Source organism: Platalea leucorodia, assembly GCF_965183815.1.
Source record: "Platalea leucorodia genome assembly, contig: HAP1_HAP1_SCAFFOLD_125, whole genome shotgun sequence".
NCBI lineage: Eukaryota > Metazoa > Chordata > Aves > Pelecaniformes > Threskiornithidae > Platalea > Platalea leucorodia.
In genome coordinates this window covers 198,440-221,988 of record NW_028121412.1, presented here as the reverse complement: position 1 = coordinate 221,988, position 23,549 = coordinate 198,440, and the positions used below count along the sequence as shown (strand labels likewise).

At 44.8% G+C, this 23,549-nt stretch overlaps 1 protein-coding gene across 1 annotated transcript; it reads left to right on the top strand.

The window, feature by feature from the left end:
* Window positions 1-502: 502 nt before the first annotated feature.
* On the top strand, window positions 503-23,251 carry LOC309603550 (E3 ubiquitin-protein ligase RBBP6-like; the record flags this gene model as incomplete). The annotated part of the gene is made up of 18 exons (XM_082338370.1): window positions 503-668; window positions 3,182-3,281; window positions 4,967-5,005; window positions 5,670-5,706; window positions 7,155-7,199; window positions 9,537-9,625; window positions 9,742-9,838; window positions 10,622-10,761; window positions 11,675-11,847; window positions 13,192-13,295; window positions 13,743-14,008; window positions 15,735-15,831; window positions 15,912-15,990; window positions 16,084-16,141; window positions 17,344-17,706; window positions 18,067-18,168; window positions 18,867-20,600; window positions 21,688-23,251. 18 exons carry the CDS (start codon window positions 503-505, stop codon window positions 23,249-23,251), a joined length of 5,253 nt encoding a protein of 1,750 aa, XP_082194496.1.
* Between the last annotated feature and the right edge of the window lie 298 nt (window positions 23,252-23,549).

Here is a 23,549-nt window from a genome sequence, read left to right as displayed (position 1 = left end):
ACGGCAGCCCCTGCGGTTGTTGGCCGGGAAACCCCTCGGCGGAACGTTGGGGCAGGGGCACCCGAGTTGCCATAGTGAGCGGTTGGGCCGAGGTGCGCTGCGTGCGGAGAGGGAGCGGAGGCTGAGCCGGGGCCGTGGGGGCCTCTCCCCGTCGTCCACTCGCCTGCTTGGACTGCGAGGAGGAGCGGGCGGGAGCCGCCGCCGCAGCCCAGCTCCATCACCGAGGGCTGTGGGCAGGGGCGTTGCAGGGGCGAGGGCCGGGGCCTTGCAGCACCGCCGGGATGGAGTCCACCACTCGGCCTCCATCAGCCGAGTCTGCCTGAGGCCAGGGGGCCTGGCCGTGGTGGAGCGCTGTGGCCTCTGAGCGGCCTTGAGCCCAGCCCGTGCTGCTTGCCTGGCCCCCTCCGTGGGCCCTTCCCCGAGCTGCCGCAGGCCCTGTCCTGGCGCGGAGGCTGCGACGCCGTCTGCTGCGGTAGACGTCGTCGCGGAGCAGGCACCGACCATGTCGTGCATCCACTATAAGTTCTTTTCCAAGCTGAACTACGATACAGTCACCTTCAATGGGCTCCACATCTCCCTGTGCGACCTGAAGCGCCAGATCATGGGCCGCGAGAAGCTGAAGGCGGCCAACTGCGACCTGCAGATCTCCAACGCCCAGACCCAAGAAGGTGGGTGGGGGTGGTGGGCACGGGGTGGGACGCGATAACGGGATTCGGCCACAGTCGGTAGCTGTGACTTGTGCTGGGGGCCCGACAGAGCTGTTGTTTTGTCGTCGCTGTCCTGACAGCTACCTTCAGGGCTGTGTTTTAGACACGTGTTTTTAGCTTTAGTCCTTTCCGATTAAAAAAAAAAAAAAAATTAACTTTTTAGTCTACATGGTTTGACTTCACCTGTAACAAAATTTCCTCACCAAAATGCATTCAATTAATTGAGGCAAAGGAAAAATAAATGTATGAAAGCCAACTGGCCCCAGGTCCCTTCCCACAACGAGCTCAGCAATGTCCTCTGCTGTATGCAAACACTCTTCCACAAATTCTCTGACTGCTGGCTGAGCCAGTAGGATCCTTCAAGCACCAAATACCAATATGGGCCATGATAAGTGTCCTACACAAATAAAGCCTTTACTTCACCAAGCTATTGTCACTCCTCAGGTGATCCATTTAAATGTGGACTGATTGACTTGGAAGGTGAATTCATTTTTATAGCAGTCTGTCATTAGATGGCTGGAGCTCTCTTCAGTGTGCACTTAACAAGTGGATTGAAAACAAGCACGTACCTGTCTCTCTCCAGATACATGCACGGATAGTCGCTTCAGAAGGCAGATGTCAATGCTTCTCCTCTAACGGTCAATGAATTGTCACAAGACACTAAAAGAGGTCTTATTCCTCTTTCTGCGTCGTACACCCGTTGTGCGTGTTCAAATTGACCGCTGCAGGCTTGCATGATTTGTGAATCAAAGCATTGGTTGCTGTCCTCATATATACAGTCTCTTTCTAGGAGAGGTGCTGCCGCTTGCAATCTTCTGCAGAACCCCCGCAATCCTCAGTTGGGCACAGGCGTAGCAAACCCCTGCCTTTTTGTGGAGCCACTGTTGCTTATCGCGTATCTCTGAAATCAAAACCCGGTGGTTTGTGATCTGGAGCAGGAAGAATATTCTGCACGGCTTCGTTCAGCAGCTCAAAACCTTGAAGCTTGGGGCTTCGAGAAGTGCAGCTGGCATGAGCTCCCCGTTCTTTGTCTGGGCCTCAGTACTGTCGGAGCTCCTGCTCCATCAAAATGTCCCAGGGCAGGCCTTTCTTGACAGGGGGCTGTGCAATGGTTAGATTTTCCTTTTGAGAAGAGCTCTAGGGGTTGGTTTCAGGATATGGGCCTTCTGGAAAAGCTTCTGGTTTTGTCAATGGTAGTCCTTTCTAGGACTAAGACACTGAAAAATGGAGCGTAAATTGTGAAATATTCCTATTTTGTATGTGATCACTGAGCAAAACCACCCTGACAGAGCTTGGCTGGGTATGCAGCATCTTTGGGTTTCAGACCGTGGTTCTGATCTGGTCTGCGAAGGTAAGGGCTTTTGATATTGCAAACTGTAGGCAGATTACAGGGAATGGCTGCTGAGAGTGCTTTAACATATTTAGTCATATCCAGCTTGTGGAAGTGCAATATCAAAACCATTCTCATGGAGAGATCTTTGCATTTTAAGCTGTCTCAGTCCAAGTGTCTCAGGCAGGTGGTTTTTTGTTGGGGCCTTGTGTAAAGGTCAGGCGGCTTTCCTCCTCTTCAGCAGACTGACATGGTGTGAGCCAAGGCAGAGCATGGGTAGCTTCAGGCACACGCTGTTTTCGAGAGGCTTTCCGAGGCTGCCTTCCTAAGGAATTTCCTTTGAGTCTCTCTGCTCTGCAAAAAGTGAATGGAAAGTATTCACGTTCCTTTGGTTCATTCAAACGAGATGAGTAGCTGAAGAGGGGAGATACCGCGTTGGAGCCCATTCTGCCCTGCTTGTGAAAGCAAGCTCAAAACCCGCCCAACATTTCTGTGATCCAAATTCTAGAACTGCCAGCCCCGTTTCCATTTCAGTGTAACGAGCAGCTGAGAAGTGTGGCTGTTGATGGATGAAGCTCCAAGAAACAGGCAGCGAGGGCAGGCTCTCTTCCGTGTTCTGTCCGTCCTGAGCACCAGCAGCATAGCTGAAGCGTTTTTAGTGAACGGCTACTGAAGCAATGGCGCAGAGTTTCCAGGCTTTAGCGCAGTGCCTGTTTTGCTGCAGGGCAAGCTGGTCAGGCTTCAGAATCTGGTTTATGCAGGTGAGACTTTGCTGCTGTTTGTTTTTCTTCAAAGACCTCCTGGGTTTGGAGCCCAACAGAAGCAAAAGCCACTTCAGCTAGGTCAGGAAAGAACCTCATGCATTAGCAGAGCCTCCTTTAGTGACCCTTGGGACCATTTTGCTGTTGGCATTCCAACTATTTTAAAAAAATGAACAAGATGGTGCTGCTTGTGTTTGATTATCAGACCTGAAGATTTCTTGAACTGTACTGTTAGTGTGTTGAGATGATAAAAGCGCGATGTTACACATCAAATTTTGCTTTGACATCTGTGAGGGGATTCTCTGAAGTGCTGTGTAATTAGCTATTAATACACATTCTTAGGAAGTGACTAATGTTTTTGTCTGTATTTGTGTTGTTTGCAGAATACACCGATGATAACGCCCTCATTCCTAAGAACTCCTCGGTCATCGTTCGAAGAATCCCTGTTGCAGGAGTTAAAGCTGCCAGCAAACCATGCGTGATGTAAGTATCTGTAAAGCATTGCATTCTTTGTTGGGGGTTTCAGTGTGTTAACTTTTTTATTGCTCGTAGTTTACAGAGGCATTCCGATTGGATCTTTCTTGTGAAAGCTGCTGTTAGTTTTTGTTGTAATGGGGTAAATTTTAATGTATCTGTCCCAAAGCAGACTTACCTTTTCAGACCTGCTGGGCCACGGGGTTCAACCTCCAACAGTGGTAACTTTTAAGATGGTTTCATTGGGTTTGTTCTTGGGGTTGATTCTTCTGAGAGCCAAGTTGTGGATCCTGTTTCCTCTACATGGAGAGATTCCTTATTCTATGTGTTTGCTTTGATGGCTTTTATAGTACAGACAGATAGGCATTGTAGTGTAAACTTGTAATTTGTTCCCATCTCCGAAGAGTCTGCTTCTCGGGGTTTGACTCTTCCTTGCATTTGGGGGGGGGGGGGGGAGGGATATGGCAGCTCTTCTTACCCCCCAAATCTGGGGCTTTTGCACGCTAGCTCTAGAGGACAGACCAAGGGTTGCCAGCTGGCGAACCATGCAAACAAGAAGTTCCATTCAGAAGTGATTCTTAGTAGTTTCCTAAAGACAATGTCCGTTTCAGGCAAGAGAAAAACAACAATATCCTAAAGTGTATTGCCTTTTGTGCGAGTACGATGACAGAATTGGTAATCCTTTCCAAACTTGAAACTCAGTAAGCCGTTTAGCACGGTACCAAATGTTACTAGTTATCCTTCTAAGTCTGTTTTTACCCTAAGGTGATACCGGTGCCCCAGGTTTTAGTTCTGTATTCCTAAGATTTACGGAGGACAGAGAACCGGGCATATTGATTAAAATGACAGCCCTTCAAATGCAATCCCGACTACAGGATTATTGCTGTCATTTATGTATTCATGCAGTCCAGTTCTATATTAGCTCCACTGGCATTGTTTGGAGGGTCCTGTTTGCCAGCCTACTTAAAGATACGCCTCTCCACCACAATTAGTTGATATTATTAGCTTGGGGTTCTGCCACGTCTTTCTAATGTTGGTTCTCAGTAAATAAACTGATGAGTTACAGCGTGTCTTGAACCAACAGTACAGGAGCATCCTGGGACCCAGGAAGCCTTTGCAAGCAAAAACCCCTGAATTAATGTGGCTCTGCATGTAAACTTCGGGCGTATTACTGCCGTGGTTGTTACAGTGCTTTCAGGCGCTGCCTGGTAATTCTGGACGCCACAGCGTTGTGCTTATAAACAGGGCCTTGTGTTGGGGGTTAATTTCAATGCGTATGCTTAGCGCCGTCTTGTCAATGCATCCTCCGTTTCGGGTTGGATGGCACCCTCTCCTGGTATTGTAATGCTGCCCTGAAAGGAGAGGAGAGATGCTGCTAGCATCAAAGACCAAATAAATGCCTGCATGTGGGGATGAGGAAAGAATGGCACTCTCTCTATTTGTACCTAAATTCCACTGCAGCCTTTGAATTGCCTCTGCTCATGGCACACTTTGGAGGATGTATGAATTGTTTGCTAACGCTATCAGCGGTTGCATGTCTGATCCATGATGAGTAGCATGCAGGTACAGATCAATGAGTGTGTGGAATCTCAGCGAGTGTTCAAATGTAATAAATATTTCCTAAACTATTGTAACATTGTCAAGATTATCTTAATGCAAATTCTGGCAATCAAGACCTTTCTCTTTTGTCGCAGGACTCCTAAATCGCACAAAGCCCCAGGAACTGCTTTCAGGTGACCTTTCTATTACTATTTTGAGTCAATATAGCATACGTAACACATTTAATATTTTGGCACTTTCATAGCTAAATATGGCAGATACCTGAGCACAGGGCTTGGGCTTCCACAAAGCAACCCTGTTCTAAAGACTCTGCTGCTGACGGGTTTGGTATTTCTTTGTCCGACGGCTGATTTTTTTAACATAAGTGCACTTGCACTTCAAAGTGTCTAGACTGTCCCTGTTCTTTCTTAGAAACTAAAGTGCTGTATCTGGTGCCTATTTGTAACGCTGGGGGCACCCACATTGGCTAAAGTGACCTTCGTGTTTTGGTGGCTGATTATGGAAGAACACAGACCTGTAGTACAGACTTTGTATTTTTGATATTTCCATAGCAGAGACAAAATACCTGAGGGCTTGCTCTTGCACTGCTGTGTTCTATAGCTGTAAGCCTTAGAGTAATTTGTGACAAAGTAGAAACGTGATTTGGGGATTTTTTTTTAGTTGCACTGCATGTACCAAGGGAGAACAGTTTGTGTATATGAATAAATTTCCACATGTACGAGACTATCGGGACATAATGTTTTGATATTCAGGTTTTATAATCGGTTTTCACTACTTTACGTTGGGTACAAGTGCTTTATTTGAAGTTCTGATCACCTTTATTTCTTCTTCTAGAAGAAGTCGAACTGAGCCAGCGAGTGGCACATCAAGAGCAGTATGTAAAACACAATCTCACACTTTTTTCTACACACTGCCCTTAATTCTAAACAATGCAGCTTTGTAGTAGTTTTCCAAACATGAACTTAATATCTTTTCCAGTACAACATAGCATAGGTTGTAAATACAATGTCTTTGATTGGGCATAGTAAAAACTGAGTAATGCCATTATTTGCACAGCTCTGATGTGAACGTTGGTATTTGTGCCCAGTAATGCGTTGTATTTCGTACTGAGTCTGCTAGAACATTTCCTGAATGACTTTGTGTTGTACAGAGGACGCGTGATCGGTTTTAGATCATGTAGGTTCAGGGTTTGCACAGCTGAACGTGGTGCCGTGTTCTCCATCTGGCTGCCTAGAGCTGGCAAGATGTATGTTTGTACAGCTTGTCGTGTGCTTTTTGTTTCTTTCAGGAATAAAGCACTGGAAAGCTTGCCAATTGTTGTTGAAGAGTAAAGCAGCAAAATTGAAATGAGTTAAGAGTTTTTTAAAAAGCATGCACAAAAGCTTACACTTTGAATATTTCTTCATTGTCTTCTCTTGTGTTAGCTATCATTCTCCACTTCCACATTTGCGCTCTTGCCCTAATGTTACTACGCCCAAAGCAGGAAAGTGGATCCTTTTTGACTTCGATTACTATTTCAGTAACAGCAAGGATCTCTAGTTGGTGTTTGTCCTTCGAGGCTGCACAAATGCAGAGAGTCATGGCCGTTGTTTTAGCACCGTCAGGCACAACTGTGATCCTTCCTGGCTGAATTTTTAGTTTGGCCAAGCTCTCGGTCACCTTTATTTCAATAATTTGAGCAGTTGATTTTTGTCTAGACAAAGTGGTGGTTACTTGTATGGCTGATGTTTTGGATTGGTGTTCTTATTTGGGTTTGGTGGGGGACGGTGAATATTCTTAGACTGGTGGACAGGAGGGGCAGAGTTCATGTTTCAGGGCATATACGCCTGTGCTTTATTTTGACGGGCAACTGTACTGTGTTCATAAACCCAAACCGTGTGCATTTCTAAATGATGAGACGTTAACTGCTTAATTTACAAACTACACTGAAAAGAAGTCTCCTGTCGTGATGCTTCCTTCTCAAACAAAGTCAAGTATTTTTTTAAGTCCTTTTGAGCTGAAAATTGACAGCTTCCTTACCCTTTCAGCTTTTAAGCAGTTGTGAACATTGGACAGGGGTCCTTCTCTGCGATATTCTGGAGCAGTGAGTTGATCGCAAGCGGGTTTGGTTCTTTTAGTTTCTTCTCATGAACCACATAGGCACTCTTAAGCTGTCATAGGCTTGGACTTTGTTTTGAGCAGATACAGATTGCACTAGGTTAGAAATGCCTCTTTGAGTGACACTCAGAGGACATAGCGCAGGCTCTCAGGCTACAGCAGAGGTTAACTATTGCTGTGTTTTGATTGTAGAACTTGAATCTGTGTTTCATTTTTTGTGAACAGATTGATGACTCTTCTGCATCTATTTCTCTGGGCCAGCTTGCTAAGGTATGTACGTATTCTTGTCAAATACTTTAAAAAAACTGTGTTAGCTTCATATTTTTAAGTCCTATACCGTGATCTGTAGCTGGATGACTGTTGTAATGTGAACACAACTTTAATTTAATTCTTAGCAATTTAAAGTTTTTATTTTAACTTTAAAACGTGTGTATATTTTGGTACTATCCTGTAAAGAGGAGTTACCAGTATGGGAACTCAGCCTCAACATAATGTTGCAGTATTACTCATCTGCAAGACACAAAGCAGCAGCACTTCGGAAGCCGTTTACCGTTTTTCCTATGTTTTGTTAATTTTGCGTTGGAAACTAACACACTTTTTACAGAAGAATTTAATTGGCTGTAAGTTATGGCCATTTCAAGGGGGTTTGCAACAGCCAAAATAGAAGCGCTTCTGGAACACGGACAATTGCATGGCTATTTTTGAATTTCTAGTCCTTATAGTTCTAGATGCATTCTGCGGATGCTGCACAATTTCATCAATTGTAGCGTATCTACAGTGGACACCACGATCTAATTTGTTTGAATGCAGACTGTGTAAATTGTGTCAGTGTACCTAACTGTCGAGAGGAACATGCCGATGCGCATGTGTGGCATTTTAGCAGATGTGCCCTTCTGAAACGGTTGTAATGCCCTGTTTTGCTATGGAGCTGCTTGCTGGTTTTGCTCAGCCAGGTGTCACTTTGTCGGGGAAAGCACTAGTGATGGCCCTTTGTGACAGGCGTAGTGCTAGCCAACTGAATTCCTAGTCTGCAAAGTTACAAAGATTAGAGAAGGCAGGGCTTAATGCAGAGGAGCTGGTTCTTTCTTCTGAAAATAAAGGCTGGAGTTCATTGCCGAGAAAGAGAAATCTCTCCCCACGGGTAACTTCTTCCCTCTCTTCCTGCAGAAATTAAATTGTGTACACTGGGGGGAAGGAAACATAAATTTGTTTGGAAGGCAGCCACCAAAAGAAATTGGTCTCCATTGGTGCTGTCTCTGAACGTGTCCTTGGTTCTGTAAACTCCTGTGAAGTTTTACTCTGAAATGTGAAAACCTGTCCAAGTAGGGCACACATTGAAGCTTTTGAGAAAATTTAAGTATTTCAGAAAAATACAGGAACATAGCATAAAGCAGCTCAAAACTGTTACTTGCTCTGACCTCTTCAGTGCAGACTGGCTTAGCATGGAGGCAATGTGTTAGCAGGTTTCTGTTTTATTATTCCTATGTATGAAACGCTATGTTTGAATTTTGGTCTATTCCTAGTAAGGTTTTGTGGGTTTTGGGTGTGTTTTGTAAACCGTTTGGGTTCAAACAAACGAGTCAAGTATCTGTAAAGTTTTCTATAAACATTAATGATTTCATAGATGTCGATCTGCATTATGTGACTGTGGAGAAAAAACTGTGTATATGAAACAACCATTTCAGAGAATGTTGAACCTGGTTGGTTGCTTTTGGGAGTGAATGCATCTAAAAACAAAAGCAGGAGTGGTTGACCTGCATGATCAGTGCCTGAAGGTCCAGATCATTTACAGTCACTCCCTCAGGCCCTGCTTGTATCTGGGCTGGTGTGTAATAAAAACATTGGAACAAACACGACTTAAAAGAAAAATCAGCTACCTTCAGTAATTCTGGATAAGGTTTCTATTACGATTTGTATGTTAAAAGGACACAGTAAACTGGAAAAACCGGCAGGTTTTGCTTGCTGCAGTTAAATCGCTGAATATGAAGAGGGTAGCGGGGGGGAACGTGCAGCTGGGACTGCCTACAGCACATCGTGGTCCACTGACAAGAATCTTTTGTCTTGCTGAGGGATTATAAAAAGCTTGATTCCTTTTAATGCTTCTGTGTCTGAAGCTGAATTTCAGCCAGCAAGACCCACTTCCCCGACTCTTGTGTGTCCTTTTACTGCTGCGAAATGTAAATAATGGTACTTGCCTGCATCTTTTTCAATTAAATGTCCAGGGGCTATCTTCTGCTTCAAATAGTCTGGGGCTTAAAAATCCGTTTAAAAGTGCTGGATAGTATAATTTTTCCTACACAGAGCTTCAGTCCACTTGGAAGCACATTGGATTGGTTACAGGAGTCTTTGTGTGAGGTACAAAGAGAGCCCAAGGTTTGGAGTGCCCAAGAAGGCTCTTTTCAAGTAGGTTCCCAGGCCCATAAACCCCCTGCAGTGGCCTAAGGACTCCGCAGCGCATCTTCAGCACGGCTCTGTTTTCTGTCAGCGGCTGTTTTCATGCAACCTCAGCCCGCGTTGTGCTGCTCTTTGCAGGATCGGGGGAGTGGTGGTGTCTTTGGCCGTGTGGGCTGAAATGTGTTTCTAATGTGTGTATTGCCTGTTGAACAGACTGCCAATCTGGCTGAGGCCAATGCTTCTGAAGAAGATAAAATCAAGGCTATGATGACACAGTCCTGCCATGAGTATCATCCAATCAAGTAAGTGTTGATAACGTCCAATCTGTTCTTTGAAGATGATGGAAAAATCGTAGAGATGTTTGTTTTAACAAGAGAGACGCACGCATAGCTTTTTCTTTTTCCCAAAAACCTTTTAGTTACATGAAGAAACCCTTGGGTCTGCTTCCACCATCATATACCTGCTTCCGTTGCGGACAACCTGGCCACTATATAAAGAACTGCCCAACAAATGGGGTAAGATTGAGGGGGACTTCTGGTGTTACTTGGGGGTTCATTTTTTTACCTTGGCAGTTACCTAACAACTACATGACTGCTCATCTTTGGAATTGTTTCTCTGGGGGTGAAGCCCTTCAAAATTCAAGGGAAACCTGGAGTTGTAAATGTAAACTTTTATTTTTTCCAGGTCATAGACATTCAATATGTCCATAGATCTTTCTCTGTGAACTTTCATGCATATTTTTAGATATTCCAATATCATTGGAAATGTTTCTGGTTTTAACTCTTTTTAACAACAGTTCACAGTTTTTAGTATTTCGTATAAACCCAAGCTCCTTTCTGTTGACCCCACCCGCTGAATATTTGCCTGTTTTAATGACACAAGCCTCTGGGTGAGTATGCATGCCATTTACCGTTGTATATGCGTGAGGTATGAACTGAACCTTCATATACAGTTCCTCAGTGCCTGGTTCAGAGCACTGAACTGAGCTTGCCCTGGGAATTGCGCTTTGGAGGAGGAGCGGGTTGGTGTCTTTTCTGAGCGGAGGGCAGGCTAAGGGATATTTCACCCTTAAGGAACCTGAAGTTAAGCCCAAGAGTGTCGACGGCGTTCAAAACACTGCTCAAGCCTTGGAACACCCTGGCTATATTCATTTAGGAAAATAAGTATTTTAGTCAAGCAACCCTTCTGTTAAGGAAAAGGAGAGGATTAAAGGCTTTTGCTGCTTAGAATAATCATGGGCATGTCATTTTAAGTGTGGGTCTTAAGATGAGCTATGTTTGCCTTTCTTCTCTTAACAGGGCAAAAATGTTGAGTCTGTTCCCAGAATTAAAAGGAGCACGGGAATTCCACGGAGTTTCCTGATAGAGGTGAAAGATCCCAATACAAAGGGTGCTATGCTAACCAACACTGGGAAGTATGCCATACCAGCTATTAATGCGTAAGTAGGGAATTCATTGGACCGACCCAAAAGCGAATGAGAGAAACTGTGCGTAAATGTCTGAGTGGCCAGGCGACCAAATCGGCCAGCCTCTGTAATTGCAGGGGAGGAAGCATTGTCGTTGTATCTGAACCTTAAAATCTGTGATACTTTCTAAGATTAAAATAGGGTGGCCCTACTGCTCATGGCCCTGGAAGCTGGTTAAACTAGTGCTGTGCTAAGAATCTGTATTTCTGCAAAATATTTCAGTAGTGTTGACAGTGGGAGTTGTTCTCTCTGAAAGCTCGTTTTGCTGCTGGTTTATGTTTCAAAGGCTTCTTGCAAAATGTAACCCATTGCCGTTGGACTGAGATTTCCTCCCCCTCTGACTTTTATCCAAGCTCACGTGTGAAACAGGCTGAAGTTTCCCTGTTGCTCTAAACTCAGAAAATCCAGCAGTGGGCTGACAAGAGGGGCTGTTACGAAATGCACTTGGTAGCACTTCTGCTTTTCTGTCGTGGATCTCCTTTTGTAGAAGCTGGAACATAGACTGCCCTTATTTATAAAATGGAATTACTCGGAGACTCACTTCATCCTGAGCCTGCAATTTACCTTTACCCCCTGGCAAAGGAGAGGTGGGATTCCTTGCACCCAATTTCTAGCTGTCAAAACATTATTGTTGTAGTTGGAGCCAATTTCTTAGTTGATCCAATGAATGGGAGAGTTCTGCAGAAGGAAAATTGTTCCCCCCTCCCTCTTCTGGTCTTGTGGCTATAGAAAAGCAGTTTAAACGAGATGCCTGCGTCTTCGAAGGCTAGTGTGGAGCGAGGAGAATTCCATCTCTTGTCTTCCTTTGATAAAATCCTACGCTTGGAAAAGTTTTCCTTTCCTCGTCTTTCACTTTTTTCTTTTTCCTCCCCTCCCCCCCCTCCAGGGAAGCTTATGCCAGAGGCAAGAAGGAAAAGCCACCCTTTTTACCCGAGGAGCCGTCCTCCCCCTCCTCCTCCCATGATCCCGTTCCAGAGGAGCTGCTGTGTCTCCTTTGTAAAGATACAGTGACTGATGCCGTGGTTATTCCCTGCTGTAGAAACAGTTACTGTGACGAATGTAAGTGTTACTCCCAGGTTTGTTAATCCCAAACATCAAACTGATCTTCTGAAAGCAGACATAGGAGATAACGGCATTACTTTGTCACCAGTTCGATTTAAGACTGAAGTATAGCCTGACTAGGAAAGGACTCTCCTTGTAGAAAGGAAAAAAAAAAGGCAGAAAGCTTTTTCCCCTTTTTATGTATCTCGTTAAATCTCTTTACACGCGTGTCGTGGTTTAACTCCAGCCGGCAACTAAGCACCACCCAGCCGCTCGCTCGCTCCCCCGCAGTGGGATGGGGAGAGAATCGGAAGGGTAAAAGCGAGAAAGCTGGTGGGTTGAGATAAAGACAGTTTAACAGGTGAAGCAAAAGCCGCGCGCACAAGCAAAGCAACACAAGGAATTCATTCCGTCCTTCCCATGGGCAGGGAGGAGTTCAGCCATCCCCAGGACAGCAGGGCTCCATCACGCGTAACCGTTACCTGGGAAGACAAACGCCATCACTCCCAACATCCCCCCCTTCCTTCTTCTTCCCCCAGCTCTATATGCTGCGCATGACGCCATACGGTGTGGGATAGCCCTTGGCTCAGCTGGGGTCAGCTGTCCCGGCTGTGTCTCCTTCACACTTCTTCTGCCCCCCCGGCCTCCTTGCTGGTGGGGCGGTGTGAGAAGCAGAAAAGGCCTTGACTCTGTGTAAGCACTGCTCAGCCATAAGGAAACCATCCCCGTGTTACCAACCCTGTTTCCAGCACAAATCCAAACCATAGCCCCCCACTAGCTACTATGAAGAAAATTAACTCTGTCCCCGCCCAGACCAGCACAATACGGAAGGACGAGTATGAGAAGAGTGCGTAATTGTGCAGGAGATTCCAGAATTAGATAGTGACTGCATTTATTTGTCCACAGCCCTTTCTCTCATACAAAATTATATAGCCAGCTCTGGTGATTTGGTGTGGTCTGCAACAAACGGATAGTCAGGCATTTAATCCGCCTTCTTCTCCACCGGAGGGTTGGTTAAAACCTTCAGAACTCAAACCTCCTAATGTGTTGAAATGTGTTTTCTTCATTAACCTTGAGGTTAGTGACTTCTCACTGTACTAGCCAGCGGAAAGAAGATCAGTCGGAACATCAAGGCACAGCCTCCTCTACATCTTCAGGTGTTGCATGAGTGCAATATCAAACCGTATAGTTATTTGCTGCAGACTGGAAATTTTTTACACTGTTGAACATTGATCGCTCCGTGCTCTCAATTCAAGACCATATTCACCCATTAACCACACACTTGTGTTTAGAATTGATTAGACCCCAAAAATACTCCTTAGTTTGGCTAAAAGCTGTTTTGATGATTCTGATGATTCACAGGTATTAGAACAGCGTTACTGGACTCTGAGGAACACAGATGCCCCACATGTCATCAAACAGACGTTTCTCCTGACGCTTTAGTCGCCAACAAGTCCCTACGCCAGGTAACACGATGACTTTCACGTAAACTGTTGGCAAGGAAAAGTCTATTTTTCAAAAGCTGAAAGGGAAGAAGATATTCATTTACCTCTCCTTAAGCAAGGCTAAATGGAGTAAGGCTCAATTTACTTTTCAAATACGTTATCTGTTGTTACAGAAGCTTACAACTCTTTAGAGACAATCTGGCAAATTCAGGTCACCCTTTTGTTTAACAGGCTTGTCTCACTTTCAAACTCAGTGCTAACGCTGGAGTACTTTAAATACAGCTACTCTGAGTTGCAAGTCATGAATATCAGTGTTCAGTGTGATGTATCCATACATCTGTATGTTGATTCATTTTAGGACTGATAGCATTTACAGGATACACAAGGAGTTTTACTCCGTGCAGGCTTTTCTTCGTCTGTCTACTGAAGTTTCGTATTAACTTTTTGTAAATGCTTTCCTGCCTCTAGGCTGTGAACAACTTCAGAAATGGGACTGGCTACGCAAAAGGGCTCCATAAGCAGGTTCAGCAGCAACAGCAGCAGCAGCCGCCACCGCCACCACCTCCACCACCACTCCTGAGGCAAACAACAGCCCGCAACCTGCAGCCTCTGCTCTGGCCAACAATTTCCAGCCAGCGGGATCCACTCATGAGTCCACTGGCTTGTCTGGCTTCTTCTTCTGTTGCTGCTCTGTCATCGTTGGCCCCTGCTGAAAAGCCAGGTGGACCTTTTTGGTAAGGAAATCTGTAGATCAACACGAATATAAAAGAAGTTAGATTGTTTCTCCTGAGCTTCTCAGCTAGCGATTTCTATAGCATTAGTGACAGTTCCAGAGAACTGTGGCCGTTCTGGGTTTGGGTTTTACTTTGAATGAGGACACTTTAATAATTTGGAAGCGTGCCTCATGCAAGAATTTTCTCCAAAGTATTTTGGTTTGCTTCTCTTACAAGTCATTCAGTACGCGTTGACCCTGAAAGAGGAACTTTTTTCCCCCAGGAGCTCTTTGAGTTTAAGCGGCTAGCAATTCCTAAAGTAAGCATTTGGTTATGTCAGAGCTTCTGGAGTGCATTCATTTCTCTTTAGTACTGAGGAAATAATCGTTTCCTGAAAAGTGAAAAAGCCCAATGAGAGGTAAAACTGACCAGGTGTTTCACATCACTTTTTTCTACAGTATTTCTATCATCAGTATTATAAGTCAGAGTCATTCTCAGTAATGCCGTGTAGTCAGCGCCGCACGCAGATTTGGATAATAAACATTGAAACACTGTAAATTTGAAGTCTTTACAAACATTTACCAACAAAGTCCTAGTTGGCAACCCAGTGAAGCGGTATGAAAATACATGGAAAATCTGTACTGTTGTTGAGGGCTTCTGTCCTTTCGATTTTATGCCTGGAATGCAAAGAGCCACTCTGTCCAGAAGACTGTCAGGCGCAGCTGTACCGTTGACTACAAAGGTCACAAGTCAAAAGAACCTCTAAGGCAGCCACTGAGCCAGCACATAAACGTTTCCCAAGAGAATTTCAGTTCTTGCATCTTCCACAACTGAGAGTCAGTGTCTGGGCTATACGTACTCCAATCCTTTTATGTGCAGCCAGCTTACTAAAATATTTTTCCGGTGAGCCCTGGCAGCCAAGAGGGCAAACTGCATCCTGGGATGCATCAAAGGCAGGGGAAGCAGCCAGTGAAAAGAGGTCATTATCCTGCTGTATTCAGCGTTGCTGCGGCCTCCCCTTGAACACGGTGTGCAGTTCTGGGCCCCACAATTGAAGAAGGAGGTGAAGGTCCTTGAGTGCGTCGAGAGGAGGGCAACAGAGCTGGTGAAAGGGCTGGGAGGAATGTCCTCTGAGGAGCGGCTGAGGACTCTGCCTTTGTCCAGTTTGGAGAAGAGGAGGCGGAGGGGCCACCTCATTGCCCTCTGCAGCTTCCTGCGGAGGGGACGTGGAGAGGGAGGTGCTGATCTCTTCTCGGTGGGATGCAGTGATAGGACACGTGGGAATGGTTCCAAGCTGTGCCAGGGGAGGCTTAGACTGGACATGAGGAAGCATTTCTTTACCGAGAGGTTGTTCAAACCCTGGAACGGGCTTCCTGGAGAGGTGGTCGATGCCCCAAGCCTGTCAGTGTTGGAGAGGGATTTGGACAGTGCCCTTAATCCCATGCTTTAACTTGGTCAGCCCTGAATTGGTCAGGCAGTCAGAGCAGATGATCGTTGTGGGTCCCTTCCAACTGAAATAGTCTAGTCTATTCTGTTCTATTTCTCGTTAAATGCCACTAGTCCAAACAGACTTCTCGTCAGTGCTTCATTTGGAATCGGCCAACTTCCCATTTGTACATCTGGAGAAGATTATTTTTTCATTTTTTTCCCCATTTACTATAGTCAGCCTTTTCTCACTTGGGACTTTGTATTTCAAGTAGCACTTCAAAACACTGTTTGAATAATAAAAATTTGGGTTTTTTTGTAGTGATGCCGGTACTGTTCTGCCTCCTGCTGCGCTGGTGAGTGCTGCTGGGCTTTCTAAATCTTCCTTTCAGTCAATCGGCAGTTTGGTGGAAGAGAAGGTAAATTTTATTTCAACATATGCAGTGCTGCTTGTATTTTAGCAGAGCTTCTTTTCCAACTGTTTGCATTTATTCACAAGGGCTGTCGGGTTCCTGTAGTAAGACAACCAGCGTTACCAAGTCTTCTGGGCCCCCAAGGACACTCAATACACACAACTGGTAAGCAACTATAACTTGAGAAGTTCTTTTCAAAACTTATCTTCAGATCAACTGAATGGGATTTTTTTCTTTTTCCTCTCTCCACGCCAAAAGGCCATCCCAGGAGAGCCAGCGCAGTTCGCTCAGCAGCTGGCAGACCAGGCTGGGAGCTGTAAGTATGCTACAGAAATTCAATATATTCCTACTTGTAACCTGTTAAACGAGACCATAACACGTAGCTTATACAGTAAATAATAATGTAATAACTTAAAGCTGATTTAGAATGAAATAAGTGTGCACAGATAGTTGTGGAGAATACAAGTGGTAATTCGTTTTTAAATGGCTTCGTTTGAATTGGCTTTAACGAAGGGGATCTATGCTTGCAGTAAGAGTATTTAAAAGAAAACTGCAGCACATGATTGAGAAGAGGACTCTGAAAAATGAACACTGTTTGAAGAAAGCATAATTACATACAAAAATGAAATATCATTAAAGGGTGAGGTGGAAAGCCACCCTTCTGATCACTGGCTGAATAGGGCTGGAGAAATTGATTTCCCCATAGAAATCAGCCTCCAACATTCTTTTTTACCAACTTAGTTGATACTGATTGAGCAAAGCATTGGATAGTCAACACTGTGTTGTGTTATTTTATAAAAATTTTGAATGTCTTCAATTCAGTCCTCTGAAATAGCCAAGCTGCTTTCTCTCAGTTGGAGAGAGAGAGAGGAGTCTGTTTTCTCTATTATTGCAGTGTCAAGTTAGTCCTTCCTTTTGGTACGTATTTGTTATAGATAGATTGTAAGGGGGCATTGTGTTCATACTATGCTAAAGATAAATAAAAACAAACCCCAGGATCCATCCCACAGATTGTCTAAAATCTCAAATTCAGTAAGCCCGAAAATAACAATTTGGGGACAAAACCAGGCCAAACACATCCTCATGAGGCAACAACATAGGAGGCTTATGTGGAAGAAGTTAAAAGAAGTTTGAGAGAAGATGAGTTAGTATTTGTGCAGTGCTTTGAAGATCAGAAGTGTGAAGTATTGACCATATCAAGGAGTGGCAGAGGAGCGGTGGGCACTTGGCACAGGGGAGATGGGAGTGTCTTTCAAGCACGGGCAGCCTCCATCCACAGGCGCAAAGCTGAGTATAAGGAGAGAAGACTGAGGGAACCGCTGGGGCTGGGGATGTGGAAGGCGAGTCTGAGGATCAAGAAATGAGGGCAGTCTCTAATGAACAGACAGCAGGGAGAGAAATGCTTAAGTTGAGAACAAGAAGTGCTCGCCACCGTGCTCCCGCTTCCTTCGCCTTCCTCTTTAAAATTGGGGCAGAGTGTAACAAACAGTGACACATGTTTTTGGGTTTCTTTAGAAGTTCAAATCGAGGACGCCCGCCTAGTGAACGTACCCAAAGGACTCAGGCCCCAGCACTGCCACCATCAATAGCCATCTTTGTGCCTGTGCCTCCACCTCCCTTGCATCCTCCACCACCCCATGCCCTTCCTCTCCCACCGCGGGTACCACCGCCCCAGTTGCCTCCTCAGTTTCCCCCTGGTCAGCCTCCAGCTGCTGGGTGCACTGCCCCCCCTCCAGGATATCCCCCAGCTCCTGCCAACAGGTCGCCAGCTTGGGTACCAACAGCAGGACCAACGGCTCCTTCAAATACCATCCCAACGACACAAGCACCTCCTTTACCTAGGGAGGAGTTTTACAGAGAACAACAGAGACCTAAAGAGGAGTAAGTATTTGGCTCAATGAAGTTGCGTTGGTTTTCATTTTTGTATCTCTTGCGATAGTATATCGGACTGCAGTTACACTAAAGTGCGTCTGACATAAGCAAAGATGACCTAGTGGTTTTTGCAATATTCTTTTTCATTGCAGGTGAAACCATGCAAAAGTAAACCCAGACAAATGTCATTCTAAAGCTTTCCCTGAAACTTCTAGGCATTCTAAACTGGCTTTGCTTAACTAGGATGTTCACCTTTTGCATTTGCGTGCCGTAGACATTTTCTCCTATCGGCCAGGGTTTGTTTCTTGATGTCTTTTTGTAAGAAAGGTCAAACTATCCTTGTAAGAAAGGTCAAACTTCTTTTAACAGGGAGAAGAAAAAGTCCAAATGTGATGAGTTTACAAAGGATTTTGGTAAAGAACCGATGGAATATAAAAAGATTCAAAAGGAGCGTAGGCGTTTGTTTTCCAGGTAACTGCTTTACACGTCCGTAATGGAGAAGCGGGTTGTCTAGAAGAATCAGGAGGAGTTCGCCTCCACCTCTCCATCGTCAGATGGATTGGATGAGTCAAGGGATCAGCAGCGACAGGAGTAAATAGTCCTGGGTGTAAGATTGCAGTACAAGTCTTTTGCATCCTGTACAAATTGCCAAACCAGTAGTGAAGATGAAGAGACTCAGCTGGCATTTTAAAATGGAGCTTTGCCGTCTTCAGGCTAAATCGTGTTTTCTTGGTGTTTGATACTGCACTCTAGCCATTAAGACTTGCACTTTTTGCATCTTACTGCAACAAAAATGATTTGCACTGCAGGTAGTTGTTGAGTAGTGAAAAATGTGTGCGTTCATGTACCAGTAGAGGCCAGTATACCCCGCCTTAGATCAATCAATAGCTATGGTAGTTAATGTCATAGAAGTGGGTGGAAATACGCTTCCCCTTCCTGTATGTTGGTACACTAACAATGCAGCAGCTGTTCTGTCTCCTAAGCAGAAACTTTTACATACGATCAAGTTCTTCAGTTTGCAGTAGCAGTATGTCAGCAGCTGAAAGAAGCTTTGGCATTAGCCTGTGGAGAGGAAAAGAAACCCAAACCAAATGTGGGAGGAAAAAAACTGGGGAGAGCGACTGTTTTGAGTTAACTTCACTTTTTTTGTGTTTTGTGTTTTTTTTAAGGTCCAAGTCTCCCTATAGTGCTTCATCTTACTCGAGAAGTTCATACACCTACTCCAAGTCAAGATCAGGTTCTTCCCGCTCTCGCTCCTACTCTCGATCCTTTAGTCGTTCCCATTCTCGTTCCTGCTCACGATCCCCACGGTATTCAAGAAGAGGCAAAGGGAAGAGTCATAAATATCGTTCTAGGTCAAGGTCACGGGGTTATCACCATTCAAGGCTAAGAAGATACCGTTCACGATCAAGGTCTCCAGTGTTTAGAGGCCACTCTCCCACTACACGGACCGTACCTCGAGGGGAAGGAGGAAGGGAGTATTTTAACAGATACAGAGAAGTTCCTCCACATGATATGAAAGCGTGCTATGGCAGATCTGTTGACTTGAGAGATCCATTTGAAAAGGAAAGATACAGAGAATGGGAAAGGAACTCTAGAGAATGGTACAAAAAGTTTCACAAGAGCTTTGCTGTTGGCCCTCAACCTCCGCCTCCAGTAAACAGGGGCAACTTTTCTCCAGATAGGTTTGGTCCGCCTGGGACCAGACGAGAGAATTTGCCACAGGCTTGGGGACGTAGGGAGGATTATCCTGGTGGGCAGAGCCACAGAAATCGTAATACAGCTGGAAATTACCCTGAAAAACCTTCTGGAAGAGAGAGCCATGACATCCGAGATGCTACAAAATCCAAAGAGAAGGAGGTGGAACATCCACTGGGAGATGGCAAAGGAAATAAAGATAAAAACCCCCAGAAGAGAAGAAAAGGGGATGAGAATGAAGGCTTTCCCAAAGCTGAGTTGTTAGAAGGTGCGAGGAAAGCCAAAGAGCCAGTTCCAGCAGCAGATGTTAAAATGGACTCTCTGTTCATGCTCCCAAGAAGAGACGATGCCACCCCTGTGAGAGATGAGCCTATGGAAGCAGATTCTCTTGCTTTCAAACCAGTATCTGCAAAGGTGAAAAAAGAGAAGGAGAAGCCAAAAGCAAAAATTGACAAGACAAAGCGGAAAGCAGAAGCGGCTGTTCTGCCTAAGAACGACAGCATAATAAAACCAGCTAAAGCTTCCCAAGAGGAGGTGGACAGCGATCGTGAAGAATCTCCTCGAATGGAACCTGCTGTGAAAAAAGTGAAGGAAGAGTTGCCAAAGACAGACAGTGTTAAAACCTCTTCCTCTCAAAAGGCTGAGAAGGCTCTTGGTTCCCCACGGAAAGCTCACCCCAAAGTTACAAAAGATCACCCAGAAACCAGAGCAGCCAACGAGGAAACGGCAAAGAAAGACCATCGAAAAGAAACCAAGTCGGAGAAGCCCTCCAACAAAGAGGGCAAGTCAAAAACACCTGCTGAAAAAAGCAACCCCTCTGATGCAAAACCTGAACAAAGAAAACGAAAAGTAGATGAAAAGGTTGCTGAAGAACATGAAGCGACTTCCCTAAAGGCCTCTAAACCAGAAGCTGCTGACTCGAAAAGACCACCAAAGGGGAAGACTGAGCCTGATGGTGAAAAAGGAGAGCAAACTCCAGAAGAGGATAAACCTGCTTTTCTTAACAACCCCGCCAAAAAGATTAAACTTAACCAAGAAACTGGCAAAAAGGTTGTGAGTGGAGAAAATGTGCTACCTGCAGAAGAACCTGGTGAGAAAGCTGAGCCGAACAGCAGCAAAGTTAAGCAAGAAAAAGCAAAGGGAAAAGTAAGAAGCAAAGGAACGGCAGCTGATGGATCTAGTGCAACTCTGGTACATTGCACCAGGTACCTCATCTTTTCTTTTCCTATTCTTTCTTTCCTCCCTCCCCCCTGCAAACAAATGTAAAAGTCTTTATGGTGACTAATGAAAGGAACAGCTAAATCTGTGCTAAATGAGTGAATAATCTGTGATCTTTCCTGCTAAGCTGTACTTGGGTCAGAATCAAATTTTGTGAAAGAAAACAAGCAGTCTGTACTGCCCAGACAGCTCATAAGGTTAATTCATTGATGACGTCTTTCACCCTTACTTCTGGGACTTTTTTCCCCCCTTCTTATTCATTATATGTTGACTCTCTGAGGAGTCCCCTCGAGGTTTTCCTTCAGATCCAGCTTACTGCTAAAGGCAAGGATAACAGACATGTCTCTACCATGCAATATGTTGCCTTTGAAAAATTGCAAGGTGCTGTAATGATCTACTTTTGTCAGTATGAGATGAAACGATACCTTGCAGAAATAGCAGCTTGGTTGCCAATATCTTGTACTGATTTGAGCTTTGAGCACAGTGCCGTGTTGACACAGCTACACTGCTTCCAGCTCAGTGCCAACTTCTTTGAAAGAGTGAATCTAGTGTGAAGCTGTTATTACGTACATTTCAGCATCTAAAGAAGCAGGACAGCGCAAACTCAAACCATTTAAGACATCACTGGAGACTTAAGATAGTGTCTTGATATTCTAAACAGTTTTTAAAACGTACATTTTTTCTGAAGAAGAACACTGGGACATGAGAATAAAACTGTGGTTGTGTATACCTCTCCCTAATTGCTTGCTTAGATGTCGAAACAAGAATGTATAGCTAATTTATCTACCATTGGTAGAAGCAGGACATGAAGGAATTACCAGGTCAGACAGTCCCCAATCTGATAATCTCGTGTCTTTGTTAATTAAATGTAGAGTAGGAAGGTACTAAATTAATTGATTGCTCGTAGTCTTAGCTAGTGGACTCATCCTTTCTCTCGTCTGTTCCCTTAATTGAACATCTTTTGAACAAATACGCAAGATTTAGAATGGAAACACAAGCCGTTTTCTAAACTGTTACGAAAGATGGCGGTGCGTATATCTCACCCATGATTAATGTCAGCTTTTTCCCTCTTAGCACTAGTTCTACTGGAGGAAGCCCCATTAGAAAGACTGAAGAAAAGCCAGACACAAAACAAACTGTCATTAAGACCATGGAGGAGTATAATAATGATATCACAGCCCCTGAGAAAGACATCCTTATTATGATCCAGGTCCCTCAGTCAAAGTGGGAGAAGGATGACTTTGAGTCTGAAGAGGAAGACATTCGATCTACCCAGGTGCCCGCAACCGTAGGAAAACCTGCTAATGTTATACAAAATGCGAGTGCTAAGCCACCAAACCCTGTAAAACAGAGTGAGAAAGAGACGGAGCCTTTGAAGGAAAGACAGAAAACTACAAAAGAGGTGAGTTATGAAAGCTCCCAGCATGACGCAAAAAGTTCAAAAAGTTCGATGTCAAATGAAAAAGGAAAAACCAAAGACCGGGATCATTCTTTGTCAGACAAAGACACCTCTGAGAAGAGAAAGAGCAGTGTTCAGCAAGAAGAAGACCCCTCAGAACATGCAACCGAGCAAGGAGATGGAAAAAGTATTTCCCAATCTTCCAAAGACCGCAGATTTTCAGAGAAGCCTGATACTGGCCATGGATCCGCTGCTAAAGACTTTACTCCTAAGCAAGACAAAAATTCTGACCGTGATGGCAACAGAGATTATTCTAGTTCCAAGCGTAGAGATGAAAAGAGTGAATTAGCAAGGGGAAGAGAGTCCCCTTCTCAAAACAGAGAATCTACGTCAGTCCAGGAGAGTAAGCCGAGAGACGAACGAGCAGAGCTGTCCGAAAAGTGCACTGGAGACGCCAACAGGAGCAGCTGCAGCCCTCCGCCTGAGCGGCAGCAGTCTGATCACAAAGCTGCTCACGATTCCAAGCGCACATTGGAGGAACCCAAACCTCTAGATATAAACGCAGGAGAAGAGAAAGAGAAGCACGTACCAGAAGTAAAGAGCAATGAAGAGAAAGAGCCAGGTGGTAATAAGGCACCTTGGAGAGAGGAATCGCCAGATGTAAAACATGAGAAAGAGAACGTGACTGGACAAAACAATAAAAGTGTTGCCCAGCCTAAGCCTCAGGTAAGCAGCTCCTCGCCGCTCTCTTCTGATCGAACGCGAGACACTGATGAGGCTGCATTTGTACCAGACTGCAATGAAAGTGAGAGTAAGGTATCTGCAAAAGGTGAGGAAGCGGCAGGGAAAACTCATGACGACCCAAAGGAAAAGGCTGTTGATAAGGTGAAAGAGGATACAGCAGCACCTGCTGCAGGTGACCGGCCTGAAGCAAGGCGAAGTCAAAGGCAAAGCAGTCCCAGTGTTAGGCGCAGCCGTAGCCAAAGCCCTTCTGAGAGTCAGACTGGAGGCCACAGGAGCAGTGCCAGCTCAGGAGAGAGGCAAGACAGCAAGAAAAAGAACAAGAAAAAAAAGAAGAAGAAGGACAAGAAGCAGAAGAAACAGAAGCAGCAGAAGAAACACATTGGAAATGAAATGGAATTGGAAAAGAGCCACAAACACAAGCACAAGAAGAACAAATGGAAGAAGAGCAAAGACAAGGAGCAAGATGACCAAAAAGTGAAATCTGTCCCTACATAGAATGACAGATAATGAAAAAAGACTTAATTCCCAAGTCATCTGTATTAAACTTTGTTGAAATGTGAACGAGTTCAAGCATTGCAAATGATGACATGAAAGACCCTGTGTTGCGCTTAAAAAATTGCCGCTGGATTGTTTGATTTTTACATCGGAGCTTTAAAAAGCGAACATTTTGTACAGAATTGTGAGTTGTGACCACGCAACATGAAAGGCGTTGCTGGGGCCTCTTACTTTTAACCACCGTTAATTAGTCTGGCTGGAGTTTTCTGTCCTGAAAATTTTCACAGTTGAATTTTCT